Source organism: Sciurus vulgaris, assembly GCF_902686455.1.
Source record: "Sciurus vulgaris genome assembly, chromosome: 6".
Classification (NCBI taxonomy): domain Eukaryota; kingdom Metazoa; phylum Chordata; class Mammalia; order Rodentia; family Sciuridae; genus Sciurus; species Sciurus vulgaris.
Genome location: NC_136466.1, coordinates 68,603,033 through 68,625,660, shown reverse-complemented (window position 1 = coordinate 68,625,660; position 22,628 = coordinate 68,603,033). Strand labels below are relative to the sequence as shown.

General features: G+C 34.0%; 1 protein-coding gene across 6 annotated transcripts in view; it reads right to left on the bottom strand.

The window, feature by feature from the left end:
• Window positions 1-22,628, bottom strand: part of NR3C1 (nuclear receptor subfamily 3 group C member 1) — a 97,893-nt gene that overhangs the window by 21,246 nt on the left and 54,019 nt on the right. For 5 of the 6 annotated variants that reach the window (XM_079144357.1, XM_079144356.1, XM_079144359.1 and 2 more), the window contains exon 3: window positions 4,808-4,974. In XM_079144357.1, coding sequence (XP_079000483.1) covers window positions 4,808-4,974 — 167 coding nt within the window. The remainder of the gene's footprint in view (window positions 1-4,807; window positions 4,975-22,628) is intronic. The other variant, XM_079144360.1, reaches the window with a different exon arrangement.

The window sequence follows — 22,628 nt, the reverse complement described above, 5'->3', positions numbered from 1 at the left end:
CTCCTGACTGCAAATATTAATTTAAGAATGTTATCATTTAAATCTTCTGGCATTTATTGTTGAATAATATGTTAAGAATTGTAGCAGGTCATGGTGATGCATGCCTGTAATACCAGGGGCTTGAGGGACTGCAGCAGGATTTCAAGTTCAAAGCCAGCCTCAGCAACTTAGTGAGGCCCTAAAGCAACTTAGTAAGACCCTATGTCAAAATAAAAAAATAAAAAGGGCTATGGATGTGGCTGGGTTCAATTCCTGGTACCAAAAAGAAAAAAAAGAAAAAAAAAAAAAAAAAAGAATGGAAGTCTCTCCCCCATCCCCCAACTACACATTCTTGTAATCTTTTAATGTGGTTATTTAATGTTGGAGAAAAACCAAGGGAGGTTCTGCTGGCCTGGCAAAAATTATTCTACACAGACCAGCATATTTACACAAGATCTTAAGATGTCATGTAAACTTATATTAGAGGGGATGGTCTTTACAAGACTCTGTAGGGACAGTCCTCAAGAATGAATCATACTCAAAGGAAAGTGAATTGAATAATGATCAATTCACTATGTTGAATATACCTAATCCTGGTTTCTAGGAAAAGATCCTTTATGCCTAGGACAACCTAAGACTTGGTTGAATAAAACAAAACAAAACAAAACAACAATAACAAACCCCTCAACATTTATTTCTTCCTGATAGGACATTTCATTACTGCTCTTTGAAAAGTAGTTTCAGGTGGACAGTTAATTATATAATTTTTAATCCTTTGTAAAGAATGGGATACAGAGTTGACTAATGGACTATAAGGACTACAAATTCAGCTTTATTCTAAAGCTGCTCTCTAATGCCAAATGTCTTTGCTGGCTCTTTCAATTCCTTTCTGTATTCTTTAAGTTTCCTAGCTTCTTTTCTTGGGCACAAAATAGAAGCACTAATCCAATTATTCTATCCTCTAAAGTAAAAGTAAGAACAACAAACATATCCATATAAGAAGCGCTTATGAAGTTTTACCCCATTAAAAATATATCCAAATTATCCTGAAATTACTGGGGGAAAAACCATAGAAAAAATTGCCCACTGCTAAAAGCAAGAAATTTAAATGTTTTTATTATATCCAATTGAAATATCAGAAAGTACAAATTATGCTAATATTGATTTATTGATTTCTTTTCTTTTTTTTTTTTTTTTTTTTTGGTGCTGGGGATTGATCTGAGGGAGGGCATTATACATGCTAGGCAAGAGCTCTATCAAGCTAAGCCATATAAATGTGTTTGGAAGTGGGTCCTCCATCTTCAAACAAGTTTTCAGATGACTGTAGCCCCCACCTATAGTTTACATGTAACTCATGAGAGTTCTGGAACTATCCAGATATGCTTACAGATTCCTAGAGCTGTGTGACATAATAAATGTTGCTTTAAGCTATTCACTCTAGATGTATTTTTTTATGAGCAACAGATTACTAATACAGTAGGAATGATAAAGTTTGTTGTTTTTAAAATAAGTTTTTTTTAAAGGTGTTCAAGGAAAATACTAAGCAGTGAATAGAAAAATGATGACGAACATGAGCAAGATCATCCAAATGGCAGAGGAAATGGGAAACACAGCAAAGGGCACGCAGAACATGCAGGCGTATGCCATATTTGAAGTGTATGAGGATTAGATGTGTATTGTGAAGTGTACTGGTGGGGTGCCAGGAAGCTCTGTATGTCAGTAACATTTACTTACTTTTCAGAGTTTCTGTTCCCTCATGTGTAAAGTTGGAAAATTAGTACCTACTTTGCTGGATTTCAGTGAGTTAGAGGTAACTATGCAGGTGATTCTTAGAGCCCAGCATGTTGTGAGCACTCAATACATATCTTAATATCTAACTAGATTATAAACTTCCAGGTGAAAAGAGCTTATCATGTTTAGAGGGTCAATGTAGTATTGAGGATAAGACCTTGTTTGGAGACAGCTCTGTTTAATCCCAGTTTTGTAACTTAAACTCTCAAGTTCAGATCACAGCAGGGTCTAAGAATTCACAGAGCCATTAATTAAGTGATATATTTGTACCATATTACTTGACACATAGTAAGTTAAGGGTTGGTGATGTCTTTCTCCTTTATGACCTACTGACAAAGACTACATGCACTTATGGGCAAAGGAAGTACAAGAAAAAGGGACTTGGGAGGAAAAAGATCCTGGATCTAGTATACAGAAAAAAATGGGTGCTTTTTCTTTTTTTATGTACAGCAAAGCAACTCCCAAATACTGAAAAGCAAAAATACAAAATAACTATATCCTTGATATGGGTTGCATCAGAAATAAATATGTAAAACTTCTCTGCAGATTTCCTAATAAGTGGGTATTAATTATACCAATTTTAGGGAAAAAAACCTAGTTTCTAGCAGGTATTAAAAATAAAGTGCCAAGTGTATGATGCTAATCACATAAAGCTATATCTTTATTATTAAGAAACTGTGCCAAATTATATATCTCAGCTTTATTTATTTATTTATTGGTAACAGGGATCAAACCCAGGGGTGATTAACCTTTGAGTCACATCGCTAGCATTTTAAAAATTTTATTTAGAGACAGAGTCTCCCTGGGTTGCTTAGGGTCTCACTAATTTGCTGAGACTAGCCTCAAACTTGTGATCCTCCTGCCTTGGCCTCCTGAGTTGCTGGGATTTCACGCATGCACCATACCTGAAACTATATCAGTTTTAAAGCATATTTTCATCATGTCTTGACAGGAAAAAGAGGAGAATGCTATGAATGAGGTTATCAAATTATTACGTAATTTTAGAGTTGTAAAGGTTCTTCAAGAACATTAAAGTCCAAATAAAGGAGGAAACAGCAAAGTGACTTATTTAATATATTCTATATTTAAAACCTTTTTTCTTATTAATCATGTAATCTAACCATCAAACTTTACCAAAATACTTAACATTTTAAAACATATAGCTAATATTCAACTAATTTTACCTAAAAGTAAGTGTAAGAATTTAATTTTAAAATAAGGATTAAGCATAGAGGGCATACGGCCTGACACGGTGTTGATCTGGGAGGTTAAGTTTGGCTTTATTTTCTGGTTTAATTGCATTTGGATGGCAGTAAGGCATGTGTGCCCTCTCTTAATATATCAATCCTGACCTCCTTCCCACAAATGTATTCGCCAGAGTGACACATGGTTGGTCCCTGTAGGCATTTGAATTTGTAGCCCTGCTTTAAAGAACAGTAAGTGAAAAATATTTTTTAATGCTTATCATTCTTTAAGGCCCCATTGTCTCATTCTGAATTTCACTTTTGAAAATTGTTTTGTTAATTTTATTATACACAGCATTATTATATTTCTATCATTAACGACTTTATATCATAGAAAGTTTATACTTAAGAGATTGCTGTATAAAGTAATAATTTGAGGTCAAGAAGATGCTTCCCTTTTCTGGGGTGTGTTAAATAACATCCATTGTTTAAGGGCATCACACTAAGCAGGGGTGGGTTTTACATATGACTACTTAATAGGTGGCAGCTTCAATATTGGACAAAGTTTGCATCCTTCTGGTCTAGGTAGGGACATGAGGAATTTTATAGTTTGCTAATGTATTAAAAAGGAATGCAAACAGAATGATTCACCTGTCAAGGATATGCGAACACAGCTCTAATCAAATAATAATAGTCCTCATATGGTAATGATTCTATTTCTTTAAGAATCAGTATACTCAGAGCTTTAGGTAATCCATTCAGTTCACACAACCTTCAACTTGCTTTACAAACAACTAAATTACAGGATACTTTTTTTTAAAAAAAGTGGAATCATTGGTAAAATGTTACAGAGTCCCTCCTAGCATACTGTGGACTAGCCCCCTAACCCGTGCTTGGGATTGAACCAGGGAGTGCTTTACCACTGAGCTACATTCCTAGCCTTTTTTTAGTTTTTATTTTGAGACAGGGAATAAGTTGCTCAGGCTGGTCTTGAACCTTGAATTTGGAATTCTCCTGCCTCAGCCTCCTGAATCACTGGGATCACAGGCATGCGCTACCACACCTGGGCACCTGGCTGAACTCCTTCTTCTTCAGGGAGATAATGCAACTGCCCCTGTCAGCGATCCTGTCATGGTAAGACCAAGTTTATATTAATACAACATTCCTACAGTGAAATCACCTTTTTAAAAATACCTTTTTTCCTGATCTCTTCAGCCAGTTTAATCACGCCATTCTCTGCATTGTAGTCTCCATAGTTACAAACTGTCAACTCATCTTCCACTTTAGCTGACCTCCTCTCTTGTTGGTATTTATACCACTTAGCATGGTGCCCTAACAGAAACAAGAAATGCTTCCCCCACCGCCCTGCCTCACAGTTCCACTGTTACTCATTTTTGCTACAGGGGTACAGCTTATGGGAAATGAGAGCACACAATTCCAATACCATCAATATTATCTACATCGTGTACAATCATAGAAAGGAAATGATGTACTCCATTTGTGTACAATGAATCAAAATGCAGTCTGTAAAAAAATAAAAATTAGATAAAAAAAAATTATGTTATTGCCCAAACTTTGTAACACCATTTCACAGAACAGCACTTTGCTACAGTGTTACTTTTATCCTCTCACCTAACTCCCTCCCTTCAATGTATACATTTCTATCTTATTCTAGCTTTGCTTATATGGTCTTTAAAAGTATCTCCCACTCATTGGAAGACTTAGGAGCCACCTTCCTTCCCCTCATTATTGATGTCTATCCTTAGTGAGCTTTATATATTATGGAAATCTGAAAGTCTACTATGAGAAATAGAAACCAGATGAGCAAAAATAAAACTCTTCAAAACACACACTACCTTCCACTGCTCTTTTGAAGAATACTTTACAGCTTCCACATGTCAAGACCCCATAATGACATCCTGAAGCTTCATCAGAGCACACCAGACAGAGTTTGGGAGGTGGTCCCGTTGCTGTTGAGGAGCTAGATGGAGGAGAGCTCACATCTGGTCTCATTCCAGGGCTAAAGGAGGAGGAAAAACAGTTATGATTTAATTGTCATGACTGTTAAAGGGATGTCAGAATACATTTCTTGTAGCTTCTCACTCCACATCAGCAAAGTTCACACTGAACTCTGGCTTCAAGTATTCGTAGGCACTAAAATATCCTATCTAAATATACTGAAATAACATTATATTCTTGTATAAAATTAAGAATGGGGTCACTTCTTTCAAAGAATAGTGAGTCTGTGGTTCATTTAGCAATTTTATTTTTCAATATAAATTTCAATTGCTTAGGATTTTTACAATCACTTTATTAAGGTGCAATAAACAATGACATCCAAGTGCATAATTTATGAGTTCTATTAAATGAGTAAGTCATGTAACTAACACAACCACCAAGACAGAGGACACTGTTCCATCACTCTAAAAACAAGCCTTCTACTACCCTTTTATTTAGGGCATTAATCCTTTATTTCTTAATTTTGAGATCTTCTACAAATCTTTTCTAAATTAAATAGTCTCTAACATTTCTACTCAACTCTTGTATTAGAGCAAAAATTTTTTTTACCATCTTAGGGTTTGGTCCTATATCTGTTATTTCCAGTGTCATCCTAGCTGAAAGGTTTCTTATGACTAGAAAAGTCAGAGAAAAGACTGATCTGAAATTATCACTTTTATAACTTTCCTACTGGCTTCCAGTATTACCAGAAAAAGCACTAGACTTTCAACACAGAGGACTATTCTGCCCTTTCCACTTAATGAAAATACCCATAAGAAAAAGATGAAAAATGTGAATTTGCTTTTCTTATCAGGCTTTATTTTTCATTTTGCAAACTCCTTACCACACTGAATGCAAGCCTAGTGTGTACTAGTTTTTAAAATATAATTTTTCTTCAAAAATTTGAAACTCTCAAAGAAATTGAAAGAAGTACAATGGGTATATACTTTTTGCCTGTATTCCCCAAATATTCAACATTTTGCCACATTTGTTTATAAACATGTATTTTCTAAAGCAACACAACTGATCCTTTTAATGCTGGAGGAAAAATTAACTATTGCATTTCATATTAAATGTATCATGGTTTCCAATATTTTATCTTTCTAAGCAATTTTCATCTCACATGTTGACTTATGTAACTAAAAATAATTTCTAGACTTCTGCTTATAATTAGAGACTGCCCAATCTTTATTTGGTTATGCATTCTCAAGCAAATTTTCAAAAAAATTAGATAAAAATGGTAGCAACCCACTGATTTTGGAACTGTATACATTAAAGTGTGTTATCACAAGAAATTTCACAAATATACCTCTAGCTGTTTTTGAACTTTACTTATATGCCTAGTCTCTAAAAGAGACCATAAGCTTAGATTGCGTAGGAGTTGTCACTTTTTCAGTCTTTAATAATTCATGCTTCTGTTTATTCCAGTCAATAACAAAACTAAATTGCAATTACCGGTATGCTTAAACTAATTTAGAGAGTATAGTAACTTAAGGAATTGTTTTAGCTATCTATCTAGTTAAAAATTATACTTACCAGGTAACATATTTTTGTTCTGCTTAGGAATAAAAATTAAAAGGTAATAATTATAAAGTGATCATCTATGTTAAGATGCTGTGTTGAGTGAGTGAGTCATTAAACTCAGAATTTTCTTGTCAACTGTTTGCGTATCTAAGAGGCTTATTCAGTTGGACAGCATGCCCACCACGCCAATTCTGGGAACCCTAGAGGCCCTAGGGTTTCACCTGTTCTCTAAACAAGAAGAACTTCTGCATGCTTCCTTATCATGAGGGATTGATTCCTTGCTAGATCTGGGAGAACTGATGACATATTGAAGGGAAAAGGATACATTCATATATTGTTGGTGGTTCTACAATTTGGTGCAGCCACTCAGGAAAGCACTATGTAGATTCCTCAAAAAACTAGGAATGAAACCACCATTTGACCCAGTTATCCCACTACTTGGTATATATTCAAAGAATTTAAAATCAGTATGCTACAGTGATGCAGCAACATTAATGTTTATAGCTGTATAATTCACAATAGCTGAGCTATGCAACCTACCTAGGTTCCCTTCTACAGATGATTGGATAAAGAAAATGTGGTATATGTACACAATAGAGTATTACTTAGTCAAAAAGAAGAGTGACTTTATGACATTTTCAGGTAAATGGATGGATCTGGAGAGGAGACTATTATGCTAAGTGGAATAAGCCAGTCCCCCAAAGCCATAGGTCGATTGTTTTCTCTGATACTTGTTGAAGCTAAGCCACAATAAAGGAGGTGGATAAAAATAAAAAGAAAAGATAGTGAAATAGACAAAGGGAACAAAGGGAAGGAGGGAGGGAAGGGATAAGGAAAGATAATGAAATGAATTTGACATAACATTCCTATGTACATATATGAATACACCACAGTGAATCTCACCATCATGTACATCCACAAGAAATTAATTTAAAAAATACTAATCTTCCTCCCATTTACCCATAGTTATAGTAGAGGGAAGGGAGCAGGGGACAGGGCAAAGGGAGGGCAAAGGGAGGGGAAGGGGCGGTACTGCAGACTGAATTAGAACAAGATACATTCCATGCTTTTTTATGTCAAAATGGATTCTACTGTCATATACAACTAAAAAGAACCAACTTTTTAAAAAAGTAAGTTTGTGAAGGAAGAGAATAACCTGAAGTGATCCTGCTGTAGGCCTGGCACAAGCTACCCAGATTAATGGAAACTTGTGACTAATAGAGTTGCTTTGGGCCAGAGTTTTATAGAGAATCAGAAAGGTCCTGGAGCAAGTGAACTAGAGCCACAATGTGTTGGGGAAGCAAAAACTTCCCTGGCTTCTCTTCTGAAGATGCTCTTCGTAAGACTGCTTAGTCAATTTCTGTCACCTGACATCTATTTTTAGGAACCAACCATTCGCTTGTATATTTAGCTTATGGAAAATAAGTTCATTGTTTAAAGATTTAAAGATATGAAAGGTTAATTCTGTAATGTTTTCTCCACCAAGTTTATATGTAGTATGCACATTTGTACGTATATATGTATACATTTAAATTTTAAATAGTATTTGGTAGTACTTCATAGTTTTAGAACACTTCCATGAATATAATCTCATTTGTCCTCTCAATGACCCTGTGAACAGAATGTCACCATCTCATGCAGGCAGTGGCAGGTGTGGTTCATTTGTGATTAAACTGACATGTTTTGGAGCCCAGTTATACTTCAGCATGGTTTGTGTGATCTTGGGTAGGTATCTACTACTTTGAGCCTCAGTTTTCTCATCAGTAAACTGGGAAAGACATCACCTGTGTATTGTAAAACAACCCAGAGAAAGTCAGGTACATAGTTTCTACATCTAGCAGGCAATTAATACATGTTATTCTTTTCTCTTTCAGCACAATGATTTTGTGAATAAAAGCACTATATAAGTGAAAGGTAAGTATTACAAAGTCTAAAACCTAGAAGAGCATTCCCCAAATAATTATCACATAAATCAGAACATATGCAAAACATGGTTAGATCCCTCAACTGAGTAACAGATGTCAGAAGGGAAAATTAAAACTAATTAACAAGTGGACTGAAAGGATAGGAGCTAATAATCTGGAACCAGATTCAGGCTTTTAGCTTCTTCAGGCAGTCATTCTAAGTTAAATCAGATAAGAATTGAGTACATGGACAGCTGCCAACGGTATCACAGACATCAATGGAAAATATTAGTTTTTGTCACACAAATATGAGGACTATGATGGTCTATACGGAACACCATTTGAAGAAATGGATGAATACAAAATAATATTTAGCTGCAAATGTTATTTGCTATGATAGTGCTAAAAGGGATAGGGTACAACAAAATGGCTAGAACCCCAGGGAAAATCATATGGAATTGCTGTCTTTTAATAAGATGCCACAGAAGAAAGAAATTATAGGTACCATAGTAACAGTGAATATTTCATCCCTTTCGAATGGGAAAGCTAAAATGTCCTGGTCTTACGGGCATCATCATCTGTAATAGTTATTGATCGCTCAGTGTGTGCTTACAGCTCTTCCACACATTCTGAAGATGCTGAGAGGTTCCATTTTGAACTGATTATACCCAGTGTGCTTTCTTTTAAGTGAAAAATCATAGGAAAAAAATATCTGTTGATTCTCAGTCAGAAAGGCAAATGTGCTGTACGCTGAATCATGTGAGAGGTTACTGAATTGATGTTAAAATTAAGAGAGAGAGAAAATACATATCTGTTCTTTTCCTGTTGATTTTTTTCTTTTGCAAGAAAAGTAAGTGATGAAAAGTGGATCATGGGTGAAACAGTCATGGATAGATTATGAAAGTTAATCATATACCTTAAGCAGCATGTCAAATATGCACATAAATTATATCCATTCATTTAGCAGACAGTTCCTGGTGCTTGAATGCCAGGCACTGTGAAGATACAGAAGTCATATGATACATGAAAATGCATTATTAAAATGACAGTGAACCTTGAATCTTTGATCTAGGAAGGAACAACAGAGTTATTTTTCAGCTGTGTCATAGAACTACTAGGAAGGCAATCAGCCTTATAGACAAAACTGGGTTCAAATCCCAGTTTCAGTGCTCTACTAGCTGTGTGACAGGGGCTAGCTGATTAAGCCTCTTGGAGTCTGTACCCTTATTAGTACCATCTGAGGGCAGGGGTGTGTGGATTATGCAATATTAGTCATAGAAAGCACTGGTATATACTTGGTGATTGTCAAACAGTAGGTCTCTACACTAATAACCCTAGGGAGTTTCTTTTTTCCTCCCCAATCCCTTCCTTCTATGCTAGAGGATCTCAAGGGAAGAGAAGTGATATAAACCTTCCCTGTGAGTCCAGGAAGAGTGGATGGTCAACCAGAAATTCAAATTCAGGTAATTACAGATATTCTTTTTTGATACTACACCAAAATTCAGCAATTTAGGTTTAAAGGTTATTATTTAAATGTGGAATCTGAAGCCATCTCAAGGATTTTTTTTTTTTTTTTTTTTTTTTTTTTTTTTTGGGTAATGTAACTATTGCATTATCCAAAGTGCTTGTGACCAACAGTATTTCAAAATTAGACCTTTTGGATTTTGGAATTTTGCACAGATTTTACTGGGTGAGCATCCCTAATTAAAAAATCTGCAAGATTTTTTTTTTTTTTTTTTTTTTTAATGCTTAAAAAACTTTGAATTTTGGAGCATTCAAATTTCAGATTTTTTGGATTAGGGATGCTCAACATGTATCAGGCATTAGTAATTTGGAAAACAGTTACTTAGTTTTGCAGATTTTTCAAATATTCACACCACTGATAAAGTCATAATTATCAAGTTCACAAGGGCAGATAAGTCTTAAATCTTCCAAAATTCTAATTTTTATTTGAAACATGTATTCAATCAACTGGCAACCAATATCCATTGTTTTCCCTAAAGTTTGTTTTAGTCATTTTTAAGAAAACATCTGCCAAATACCCCAGGCTAAAACCATAATTTATCTCTCATAATATTCAATGACAAAAAGTGGTCTGTCCAACTTAAATAATCTTACATTATTTTTTTTTTGAGACAACCATCAAATGCTAGATGCAACATTAATGTTTTATGAATCTTTCCATTTTGTCACAGAAATATTAAAAAGATATGTGTATGCATAGGTTGAGATTTAATAGAATTAACAACTTTTTGCTTCTTCATGGAATGAAGTGGAATTTATATTTTGTTTTAACTACGAGTTTATGCCAGTAGATACAATGAGTACTAGAACAAGAGAAGCTTTAACTTCTCTTTGTTTTTGTGCCATCGGTGCAAATATCAAATCTGTGAAAGGGCAAATAAACAATATATTATCACAAAAATAGTCTGAAAGGGTGTTGGAGACTCTTGGGGCCCACAGATCTCCCTGTGAGAATTGCTGTTATGGAGAATCTTGAATGAGGGCTCTAAATCAGACAGACATGCTAGAATTCATAACCTAACTGCAGTGTAGTAGCTTGGTGACATTATAATGTCTCTAAATTCTCAACTGCCCTATTTCTAAATGGAGATGTTAATGTACCCAGCAAAAGGATACAGCACTGCTTACTAAATTTGAGGCTTTTCTTCACAGATAAGGGGACAGATGCTAAACTTTTATAGATTTAAATGATGTGGCTGGCTTAGCCTTCAATTTAAGGAAGTTTAATCAATGACTTTTCGATGTACTGCAAACAGTCCAATTTAAAAAAAAAAGATATCACTTTAGAAAGCAAGCATTAACTAACATGTGAAAAATCTTAGAAACACAGCTGCTATAACGAGATTAATTTTTAACAACTACAAACGGAATAGGTGTATTCTTCCTGGTTTGTCAGTTTTCAGCCAAATACCGTAAGGCTCAACAGGGAGCAGTTTTGCTCCCTGGGGGATATCTAGCCATATCTGGAGGTATTTTTGGTTGTGACAACTGGGGAAATGCTACTACTGACTTCTAGTGATAAAAAGCCAGGGGTGCTGCTGAACACCCTACAGTGAACAGGACAGCCCCCACAACAAAGAATCATCCATTCCAAATGTCAGTATGCCGAGATCAAAAAACCTTTGCCATAAGAAAAGGGGGCCCAAAACATTTGTGAACCTTCTAAACTCTTTAAAAATAGAACAACTGCTCTATTGAAGCTGTCCTAAATACTCTTTGATTCAAGACAAGTCCAAAAAGACAAAGAGAGATTCAAAACAGAGCTGAGGCCAGGAACTACTCAGGACTAGTTATCAATGATAGGATTAGCTTGAATCAGTAATTTTATTTTTCCCTGTAGGGCTAGCATTAAAGGTGGCTTTTACACATTAAAGTCACCTGCACTTTTCTTATCTTTGTTCATTAGGAAAAATGTAAATACTCAACTGCACACACTAGGTGACTGTATTTTCTGACTGCCCATTTATCTTTGCTTTAGCTAAAGGATTACTGATTTGTTTGATAATAAGCTGTGAAACAGTTTTCAAATCAAATACAAAAATAGGGGAAGACTTTCACAATATTTCTATTATATGATTTTAGCGGAATGCATTTTATCTTAATTCAGCAAACTAAAGAAAAGACTGATTATTCTCTTTGCTTTGCATTTTACTGAGAGAGGTTTCAACTTTAGGTACAGATTAAGACAGTTCTCCAAACTACCCATTATTTATCCTCACTCATCTTAGGGAGAGAGTTACAGCAACAAAGCCTGTTCAGTAATAGACCAAGAGAATTTTCAGAAAAGGATAAGTGCAAGGGGAGATGCATTTTTTTTTCAGACCTTTGAAACACCAGTGGTTTGCCACTTATCTCTGGACTTAGTTTCAGTAAATTCCAAATGAGCTGGCCATATATTTAAAGTTGGGTTTAGGGGTGGAAAGTGGGGAAGGATGCACTGTGAAGGGTTTCTTTGTTCTATCTACTTATAGAAGGGAATATGGTCACCTTATCAGTGCTTCCTAGAGTCTTATCTGTTTCACAGAAGAAGTGATACATTTCTTTATCATTGGAAGAATAGTTCCTTAGTTTGATCATTATACTAGGTAACTTAGTTCCTAACAACTGTGTCAATCCTTCACTCTTCTAATTGAGTGTCAAAGAGGGAGGAAATATTATAAATCTCAAGACCTCAAACACTCTCTTCTGAGGTTGTGTGTTCTCAGTTCTGTTTACTCAACCTGCACTAGGAAACATGAAGTTTAAGGAGGAGCACTGGAGTTGCAAATAATACACTAAGACCAAGAATGGGAAGAACAATGAGGGAAAAACTTTTTCAAGGGTTTACAGGGTTATTTCTAGAATGAAGACCTGCTTATGTTTCCATCTCGTCCTTTTTCACTTTTAGGAATATACAAGGATAATAAATGGTTTGGCACATAAAGAACTAGGAATGTGACACCCTCAAAGAAGGCAAAAACATGTTGGAGACAATACTTATTGCCTTCTTACATCTATATATATCACATATCCCTGAAATGCCATTCATTTCTATCCAAAGTATGGCAGTAACTTGTTTTTAATCTTGAAGAAAGATCTGAATTTCATTTCCTATGCTTAGTAACCCAGGCATAAAAATGCAGAGATTTTGCCAATTCCAACACTCCCACATTCTACGTCACTCCTACAACACTATGTCACATACGTTTCCTTCCTGTCCACTCTGACTGCCACCTCTTAAGGCATGCCTCCCTTGCTCCTTGCATTACCCACTGCAATCATTTATACTAAGAAATCTTGCTAGCCTCAGTTTGTTCTCTTTCTATTCCAGCCCATGTTGCTAAATGCTTTTCCCATCATGATTAAAAATCTCCGGGGCTTCTTCATGGTACATAGTACAATGTTGTTCACAATTTGGTTCCTCTTTCTCCATTTGTATGTTTTCCTAAAAACCATGTGGTTTATCATTTCAGGGATCCTGTATACTACAAACATTTACAAAGTGCATACTATGTGTTATGTATCTCCTGGGAGTTTTTGCTAAATGTGTTCCCCTAGCTTGAAATGTCTACCATGGTATTTGATTCACAATAGCTTCTCGATTCCCTTAATTATTGCCATATAGCACTATTTACACAAGTGATCTTCTGTGACCTTATGATGTATGAAGTATTCTGTTTCTACCAGTAACTCCTTTTAGATAGGACCCATTTTTCGAGCCTCTTCATATCACCAACAACTTCTATGGGGTTCAGTATGTTATGTTTATTTTATCTAGAATATTGATACTTGATATCTTCATCAAAAAATGTGAAGCAGCTAATGGGCTAGATGTTTATAAAATTATATCACCCCCCCAAAAAAAAGAAACAAATAAAAGATCATATCCAGAGTATAGGGTTACCTTGCCACTACTAGGTACTTCTATGCAAGCTCATTTTTTATATGATTATCCCATTCATCCTCTCTGTAGTCCTCTGAGGTGGGCACTATTTTCAACATTTACAGATGAGGAAACAAATTTAGAGAAATTGGCCTAAGGAGATGAAATTAGTAAACTCAGGATTCAAACTTAGGTCTTTCTCATGCCAAAATAAACATTCTTAACTATTTTTCTACTTCCTCTGTTTTGATAAAGTGTAGAACTGAGAAACTCAGGTATATCCAGGTCTTCAAGTTGAGAAACAATGTCTTCTACTTGGTAGGCTGAAGGCTGATGTCTCAGTGACAAAACAAAAGTAACAAGTTGCCGGTACCTACTTTCAATAATAATTTGCAAAAGTTTTGCCCAAGTAAGGGTTGTCAGAGCAAATGAAATAAGTAAAAACAATTAGTGGCCTTAAAGTTGTGAAATAGTCTGCATTTGACTAAATTTTTAAATGTTCCACAAACTCATGTGTATCTCACATCCCACAATTACTCCAGTTCCTAAATTCCACAAAGATGTTTGTAAGAACAAAAGGAAACAAAGAAGAGTTGTCTATCTATATTCATATTTACATTAGTATAGAAAGAGGAAAAAGTCTCCTAAATGTTCACTGAAACCATTTAAGGAAATAATTTAAAATATTTAATAAACAGTGAAAACATTAGCAATGGGTCACTATTAGATTGAAGAAAGTAGTCTTTAGAATGCTATAAAAGTTACTTAGTTGGCACCTGTAAAATAGCCAATTAGATGAAAAATTTAAGACTGAAAAGGTTTTCAGTAGGTAAAACAAAATGTCCTATCTCAGCAGTTACCATATTGGAATCTACTAACTTTTAACTCTATATGTCAACATCTGTGGCAAGGTACTTTACATTACTAAATTTGTTTTAAAGATGAGAATACAGGAATTAAGACGTTGTTGGCCTGAAGTCCCACCCTAAGAGGCCTCCTAGACCTGAATTCAGCTCTGCCTGATTCCAAAAATCACATATCTCACCTTCTTGACTGCTCCCTGGAAAGAACCTGCAGGTCAGTAGCCATTAAAAGATTGATGAAGTTTTTAAAAGATCATAACAGTAATCACATAGGGTCTTAAGTTTAATAACTTATCAAAACTAATTTCTACTTTTCCTTTTTCTTCATATCACCATGAACAGAAATTACCAATAATTAATAGATACAAAAGTATCTAAGACTATTTCCATTTTTAGATCCTTATTATGTTGACTTAAATTCTAGCTTAATATATTTGCACTTAAAATTATTTAAAATTATTTAAAAGTTATTAAAATACTAAATTAACATAGAGACCACATACCAAAAGTATTAAAGTAGAAATAGGGATCTACTGTATATTCATAACACCATTTCTGCTCTTAGAGGAGCTTTGAAGTATATTATATGCTTGACCGATGTTATTAGTTCCTAGAATTTTGGAGAATGCATTTACTTCTTATGTACTATTACTTAAGTACCTGTAGTTGAGCATATATAATATAAGTAGTATTTCTGTACTATTTTGGAAATTGCTTAACAGTTAAGGCCTTAAGTAGAATGGAGGTATCTAGCTTCGTTACTAGTTCTGTAGATGGAAGATTTATATCAATTAAAATTTATTGATGTACAATGTTCATAGCTGTTCAATTCACAATAGCCAGATTGTGGAACCAACCTAGATGTCCTTCAATTGATGAATGGATAAAGAAACTGTGGTATATATATATACAATGGAATATTACTCAGCCATAAAGAATGATAAAATTATGGCATTTGCAGGCAAATGGATGAAATTGGAGAATATCATGCTAAGTAAGATAAGTCAATCTCAAAAAACCAAAGGATGAATGATCTCGCTGATAAGTGGATGACGACACAGAATGGGGGGTAGGAGGGGTTAGTGTTATGGTTAGGGTTAGGGAGGTTACGGAGGGGGGCAAGAATGGAGGAAGGAAGGACTGTATAGAGGGAAAAGAGGGGTGGGGGGGAAGGGAAAAAATAAAAGAATGAATAAAAAAAAAATTCAATGTCATAAAAGAGTAAGATTAAAGGATACTAAAGAGGCCTGGGGGTATAGCTCAGTGGTAAAACACTTGCCTAGCATGGTTTGATCCCCAAAATTGAAAAAAATACTAAAGAGAATTAACTAACAAAAAAAAATTTACTGATGTAAATTAACATACCAAGTAATGTTGAGTGGATTGATAAAGCCAAAACATTTCTAGTTATTCAATTTAAAGGGCACTAAGTACCATAATTTTTACATTCAACTTGACTATATAATCATTTATACCATTTATTTGGAATTTTGTGTTAGGTACTTGGCAGACGTGTTCTGTAATCCCCTTACCATTTGACACCACCAGTCCCATTTGACAGATGCAGAAACTAAGACTCAGAAATTACAAAACTAGTCCCAGGACCCAATATAAATACATCATTAAGAGGCAAATTCTTAATTTGAATTCAAGATTCCAAGTCTATTGTTCTATTTCTAGTACACATCAATAAGAAACTTTTGGCTTTCTAACTGTATGGTGGGTTAAATTATAATAATATTATAATGATAACAATTACAGGATATTAGAAGTCCTTTATCTTACAGAAACTAAGGTCAAATGATACACAATAATACGATCATGGGTAACAAATTAGCATTTTTCAACAATACTTATTATTCAGTTACCCTACATTAAAAAAAAATGTATCTGTTCTTCAATTCAGTATTTTCCTGCAATCTGGTAAAATCTTGGTAAATCAGACAGCAGTCAAAATGGACTGAAAAAACAATGCACTGAGACATTATACATTAGACACATGCACTCTGATTTACATATTTGTCCACATACAAATTTTCTCAATAACTAATTTATAATAACTGTAATAAGCAATATAAACTACCATGTAGTTTCACTAGTGCAAATTTAGCAACAGAAAATAAGTTTTGTTTTTCTGAATCCAAATAAATACAAATTGCTGTAGTTCATTTTGGACTATTCACTAGAAAAGTAACTTGTGTTTCTTCCAAAATGGTTATCTGCTAACATTTTAGAAATCATATGGGAATGGAAGAGAAACTTTAAAGCAAGTGATTATATGATTTTTGTTTTATAGATATTCTTCACAGTGTAAAAGTTACAACGGCACAAGCAGCATTTTTTGGAGAAAGAATAAATAGCGATTAGTACAGGATTGGAAACATACAATCTGGAAGCTTTGAAACTGATAAATATTTTATGACCAGATAATGAGACCACATATCAAAGAAAAGGTTAATCTTCTTCCTAAAATAATGAAAATAGATAGATTTTTCTCTAAAACAAACTTGTCTTAAAAGTTCTGTCAAAATTTTTATCTTCCTTAAAGGATAAAAGAAAAATAATTATTTCTAACTAAACCAAGTCCCTTCCTAAAAAAGAGTAAGACTGAAGGCTAGCCATTAGAAAGTTTTTTCAAACTTTCTTATGTAAGCCATTAGTTGTGCATGCAGGAAACAACCCGCTGAACACCACACTGCTGAGCGGACACTCCCAACAGCTCCAAAGTCTACGAAATGGAATATCTGAAAATACAGTCCTCAATTTAAGAATTAAATATTGCCAAAGTAATTTTTTAACTTATTACTTTCAACAAAAACATCACCTCAAAAAGCTTCACAACTCAAATAGTTAAATACAATTAAGAATTACAGAGTTGTGGGAAGGGAAGAAAACAATAAAACAAGACTGACAAAATTTTCACCCATAGTTCTACTATCACTTGCCAAACATGAATCGCAAAATTTGATATTTTAAGGACAAGTTATTAATTTGTAGCATAAACCATTGGCAAGCCTAAACTGTTTCACTGTTGGTAAGTGATTCTCCACAGTATCTTTAACACTGAGAGCTGATAAGTGTTCTGAACATTAAAACATCACAATATGGAATATGGAAGGTTACTCAAGGCGTGGGCATGAGCTATACTGATTATTTTATGACAGTTTGAGTGTCTACTTTGTTTTCTTTTCTACTTATCCATCACTTTCTGTAAGATCCATAAACCCTGGATCCTAACATCTGAGGTGTAAGAATTAGAGTAAAAAGAGCAACAGAAAGAAGGAAATCTCTAAACTACAATGCAAGTGGTTAGAAAAATTTTCTGTAGGCAGCTTGAGGAGGACATATGCCCCTGCCCCAAAGCGGGTTAAAGGCCTGAACAGTATCTGAGAAGTATCTCAGCTTAAAATTTCAATTTTTCTCACAGTGCCCCAAAGAACACAAAATAATAGAAAGGAAAAATTATTGTTATTTCTGAAATGCAGCATAAACTCTCAACCTGAAAAGGATGGGAAACAGTGACTTACGTATACTCACGCAGAGAAAATGAAGGGCTCCCACCTTCTTACTACTGTAGTGGTTAGCTGAAATGACTGGCTGACTACGTTTGTGAGTTACAGGATCCTATTTAAAATAAGAAATAATTTGCTGTTCTTCCTTCTAGCATCAACGAATAGCTTCATATTCAGTAGAGTGGTACATGCCAAGGCAATTCCAACTGTAAGCTTGCCCCATTTTCCACTCAAAAACTGAATAAACGCTGTATTACTATGATCCTCACTTTGAGGAAAACTCATTACTGTATCCATAAAACTCAAAATACTTTTTCCTGGTTCTTTTATTTATATCTGATCCATAATCTACCCCAAGATTATTACTTTAAACTTACTTAGAAAGCCTAAATGAATTCAAAGTATTTAGATATACAAGTAGATATAATATAAATAAATTGCCAAATCAAGTCAAATACATTTTCAAATTACAGAAATTATAAATAGGAGATTTAGAAAACACCAAAAAATTTCAATCAGAAAATAAAACCACTGTACTTCTGTCTGAGAAAACCAGCAAACATTTCCATATATAGCCTTTATCTTAATATTTCTGCATGTATTTATATTGGGGATAATAATAGATGACTGCTTTGTACCCCACTCTTTACATGTGAAGCACTGTTCATTCGCTTACTTAACACTTTGAGAAAACTTCCTATGTTAATAAATAATCTTTCATTACATGATTCTTCAATGATCACAAAGAAAGGGCTATAAACTTACTCCCATCACTAGTCCTTTACTGTTTCTTTTTTTCACTATTACAAGTACCACTGCAGGCACATTTTTTAACGTATTTTGTTATTTCTTTAAGATAAATTCCTAGAAAGGCAAGGAAAGCCAATGGGACAGTTTAAAGATTTTTATGTATTTACAGTTAAACTACTTCCTCTCCCTGTTCCAGGCAAGCTGGCAAAGTAAGTGCATAATGCCACATTTGCTTCTAACAGAAAACAAATCTGGTGAACTGTCAATTGGTAAAAAAAAAAAAAATGCCCATTTCTCTTTTGGGATGTTTGTCTCTTGTTAAAAAAAAAAAAAAAAAAAGCGTCTATTATTAAGTATTTCAATACTTAGTTCACTGAGGACATATCTAGAAAACCCTAATTTTAAATCAGATTTTAAAAATGATTCAAACTGATGGTATAATGTGTGATGTGTATACCTCTCAGTACTGCACACTTGGTACTTCTTTTAGCCATACTACTGTTTGATGTTTGTGGAAACTGATAATAAAATGACTAGCCAAATATGGTTCTGGCTAAATATGTTGTATTTTATACATGCATTTATTTCAGCTCTCTCCAGAACCCTATAAAGTCAGTAATAGCATTTGTTTTTATTCTTAGAGGTTTATGACTTTAAAGAAAATGAGAGAAAATACCAATTGTGGTTTACAGGGTAAAAAACAGATGGTCAAGGACTGTGGGGTTTCTAGGGTTTGTTAAGTCACTAGGAGGAAAAGCAAAGTTAGTCTACAGAATTTCAAGTTAATATACAGAATTTCCTAAAGGCTCTGAAATTGGGGGTAAAGGTGTAGGGTCAGAATCAGGAAGATGGGTTGAAAGTATGTTTAAGAACATGTACAGTTTATTTAATTTTTTTTTAGAAATGGCAGACCAGGTTATGGGTGACAACCCATTTGCTAAAATCTAAAATGTTACATAAAATGTATGTTTCAAAGATCTGCTTTTTAAAAGCACCAGTGAGCCAACAAAAGGATAAAAAATTAGGCTAAGTTTAAAAAAAGTACCCCAGCTACTTATGCTTGAAAATATTTATACATTCAGACAAATTTGTTTCAATTAAAAGGATATAAAACCAACTATAAAAACAGATGGAAAAAACCCCATATACAAAGGCTTTGCAAAAAAAAAAAAAAAAAATAGGAACTCCAATTAGCTAATAAACATGAAAAATTATTCAGCCTCATTAGTCATCAGGGAAATTCAGTAAATGAACAATGAAATTCCTTTAGACACCCACAAGATTGGCCAAAATAAAACATTTGACAATAAAAAGTATCTGAGTTTAAGGGCACAATTACTTGGGAAGATAGTTTGTCATCATCCAGTAAAGTCAAAGACAAGGAATATTCTATGATTTAGCAGCTTCACCACTAAACCATTATACTTACAAAGAAAATAATGTAAATATCTAGTTAAAGGTATGAGAAAGTTGGTAGGAGCATTTTCACAGTAAACCAAATAGGAAGCTAGTCAAATGATCGTTAATAATGAAATAGATAAGAATCCATGTATCTTATTTGAGGATATAATTCTGTAAAGAAATGAACAGACTACATATAACATGGACGAATAGTATACATTCTATACATGTAAGTTCATACAAATATTATATTCATATGAAAAACATACAAACTAAGCTATTTTGATTAAGGATATATTAGATAGGTAGTAAGAACAGCAAGAAAAGAATCATCATTTGTTGGTATACTGGTTATTTCTGGGGAAGAGGAGGTAAAATATGATTGTAATCTTGTGAAATCACACTAGAGGCTACAAGGTACTGGCAGTGTTCTTTCTTGCCCTGGGTGGTAGTTATATAAGAACTAGCTTTAAAATTATTAATTGAACATACATGTGTTTTATTTATTCTTATGTATGTATGCATTGTTTCATAGCAAAATTATAAAAAATTCAAACAGGAAAAGCAGATAAATTCCTACATTATATTCCTTATTCCAATTCTGATGATGTATTTCCATTTGTTGTCTGCATTTTCTCCTTTTTGAACTCCCAGATTTTTCCTCATTCCTTTTTTTTCCCTCCTTTCCCATTTTCCATGTTTTTCTTTTTGTTCTTATTTCTGGGACATTGTCCCTTACCTTTCTCTCTCAATCCTTTTGAGCTTTTTGTTTATAATAGTTCCCTTTACTTTCCAAGAGTCCAGTTTTTATTCTCTGAATGTCTTTTTTTTTTTTTTTGAGAAAAAAACTCAAACTTTGTTCTTATTAGATAAAAGTGGTTTTTTTGAATCTCTGAGGACATAAATGATAGGTTTGTAGGAAGTTTCCTTCTCTCTACATACTTTCTATTTCTTCCAAAATGGATTCTTCTATTTTGATCTCTGTTTCAAAACTAGAGGCTATTTTTCTTTTTATCCTATAAGGATACAGATATATAATTCAACTGTTACTGTATATTGCAACAAACTATTAGAAAATTAAAATTTAAATATGCAAACATTTATAATTGTAGGAAAACACGTGCACATTAAATCAGGTTAAAAAAAAAGAAAAAAAGATGTGCAAGAGCTCTAAACAAAAACTAGAAAACATTGCTGAAAGAAATGAAAGATCTAACTAAATGGAGGGATATAAAATGTTCTAGATTGGAAAGCTCAATATAGTTGTTTCTTATCTCCAGATCAACCTACAAATTCAAGGAAATATCGATCATAATACCAGTAGGCTTTGTGTGTATACAGAAGTTAATGAATTGCTTATAAACTATATATGAAAATGCAAAGAGCTTAATCCTTGGCCCTACCTTCTGTTGGGGGGAGGGTTTTTATCTACTGAAAGATGATACTAATTTTAAAGAATGCATTCATTCATTTGCTAAATATTTTTGAGTAGTATGAATTAAGTATAAATAAAAGGCAGTTCAGCCAATACACGTGAATCAGTTTTTCAATCTGTGGACATAACACAAAATTCTTCTTTCAGATGTTTGGTTAACTGCTGTAGTTTCAAAATGACGCATATCTTATAGAACTTGATTTAGTCAAAAGGGTGAAATATTAACACATTCGAGTCACAATCTCAAATGAAGAATGAATAATAGGATAATGGAATGTTAAAGAAAAACTAAAGGAAATTTCCTTTTGCCAAAGACTTGACTGAATCTGTTAAAGCAGAATCTGAGGTGTTTTTTTAATGAGATCCTCATTTGAGTAGTTTGTGTGTGTGTCTGGAGAGAGGGTACCAGGGTTTGAACTCAGGTCCTGGCATATGCCAGTAAGAATTCTATTACAGAGCTACATTGCTAGCCCTTTTTAAATATAATTTTGAGATAGGGTTTTGCCAAGTTGTCCAAGCTGGCCTAAAATTTGCAGTCCTCCTGCCTCAGCCTCCCTAGTAGCTGGGAATAAGGATATGTATCATTACGCCCAGCTAATTTTTTAAATTGATGATAAATGGCTTATAGCAAAAGGAGATGTTCTACTTATGTAGTCATTAAAACAACAGTGATTTGGAGAAGAAGAGTATAAAACAAAATTCATCACTTAGCAACTGGAATGCCAATTTAAAAAATGACAAAAATATATTCACCAAACTGCTCTTTTCGGGGACATTTGTATACATGGCTTACAACTAATCCAAGTGCGGTATCCCTTTCAAACACAAGTCTTCTAAGTGTCCAGTTTTTTTTTTTTTTTTTTGCATCCAGAAAGTTGAAATTGAAATAACACTGAATAAT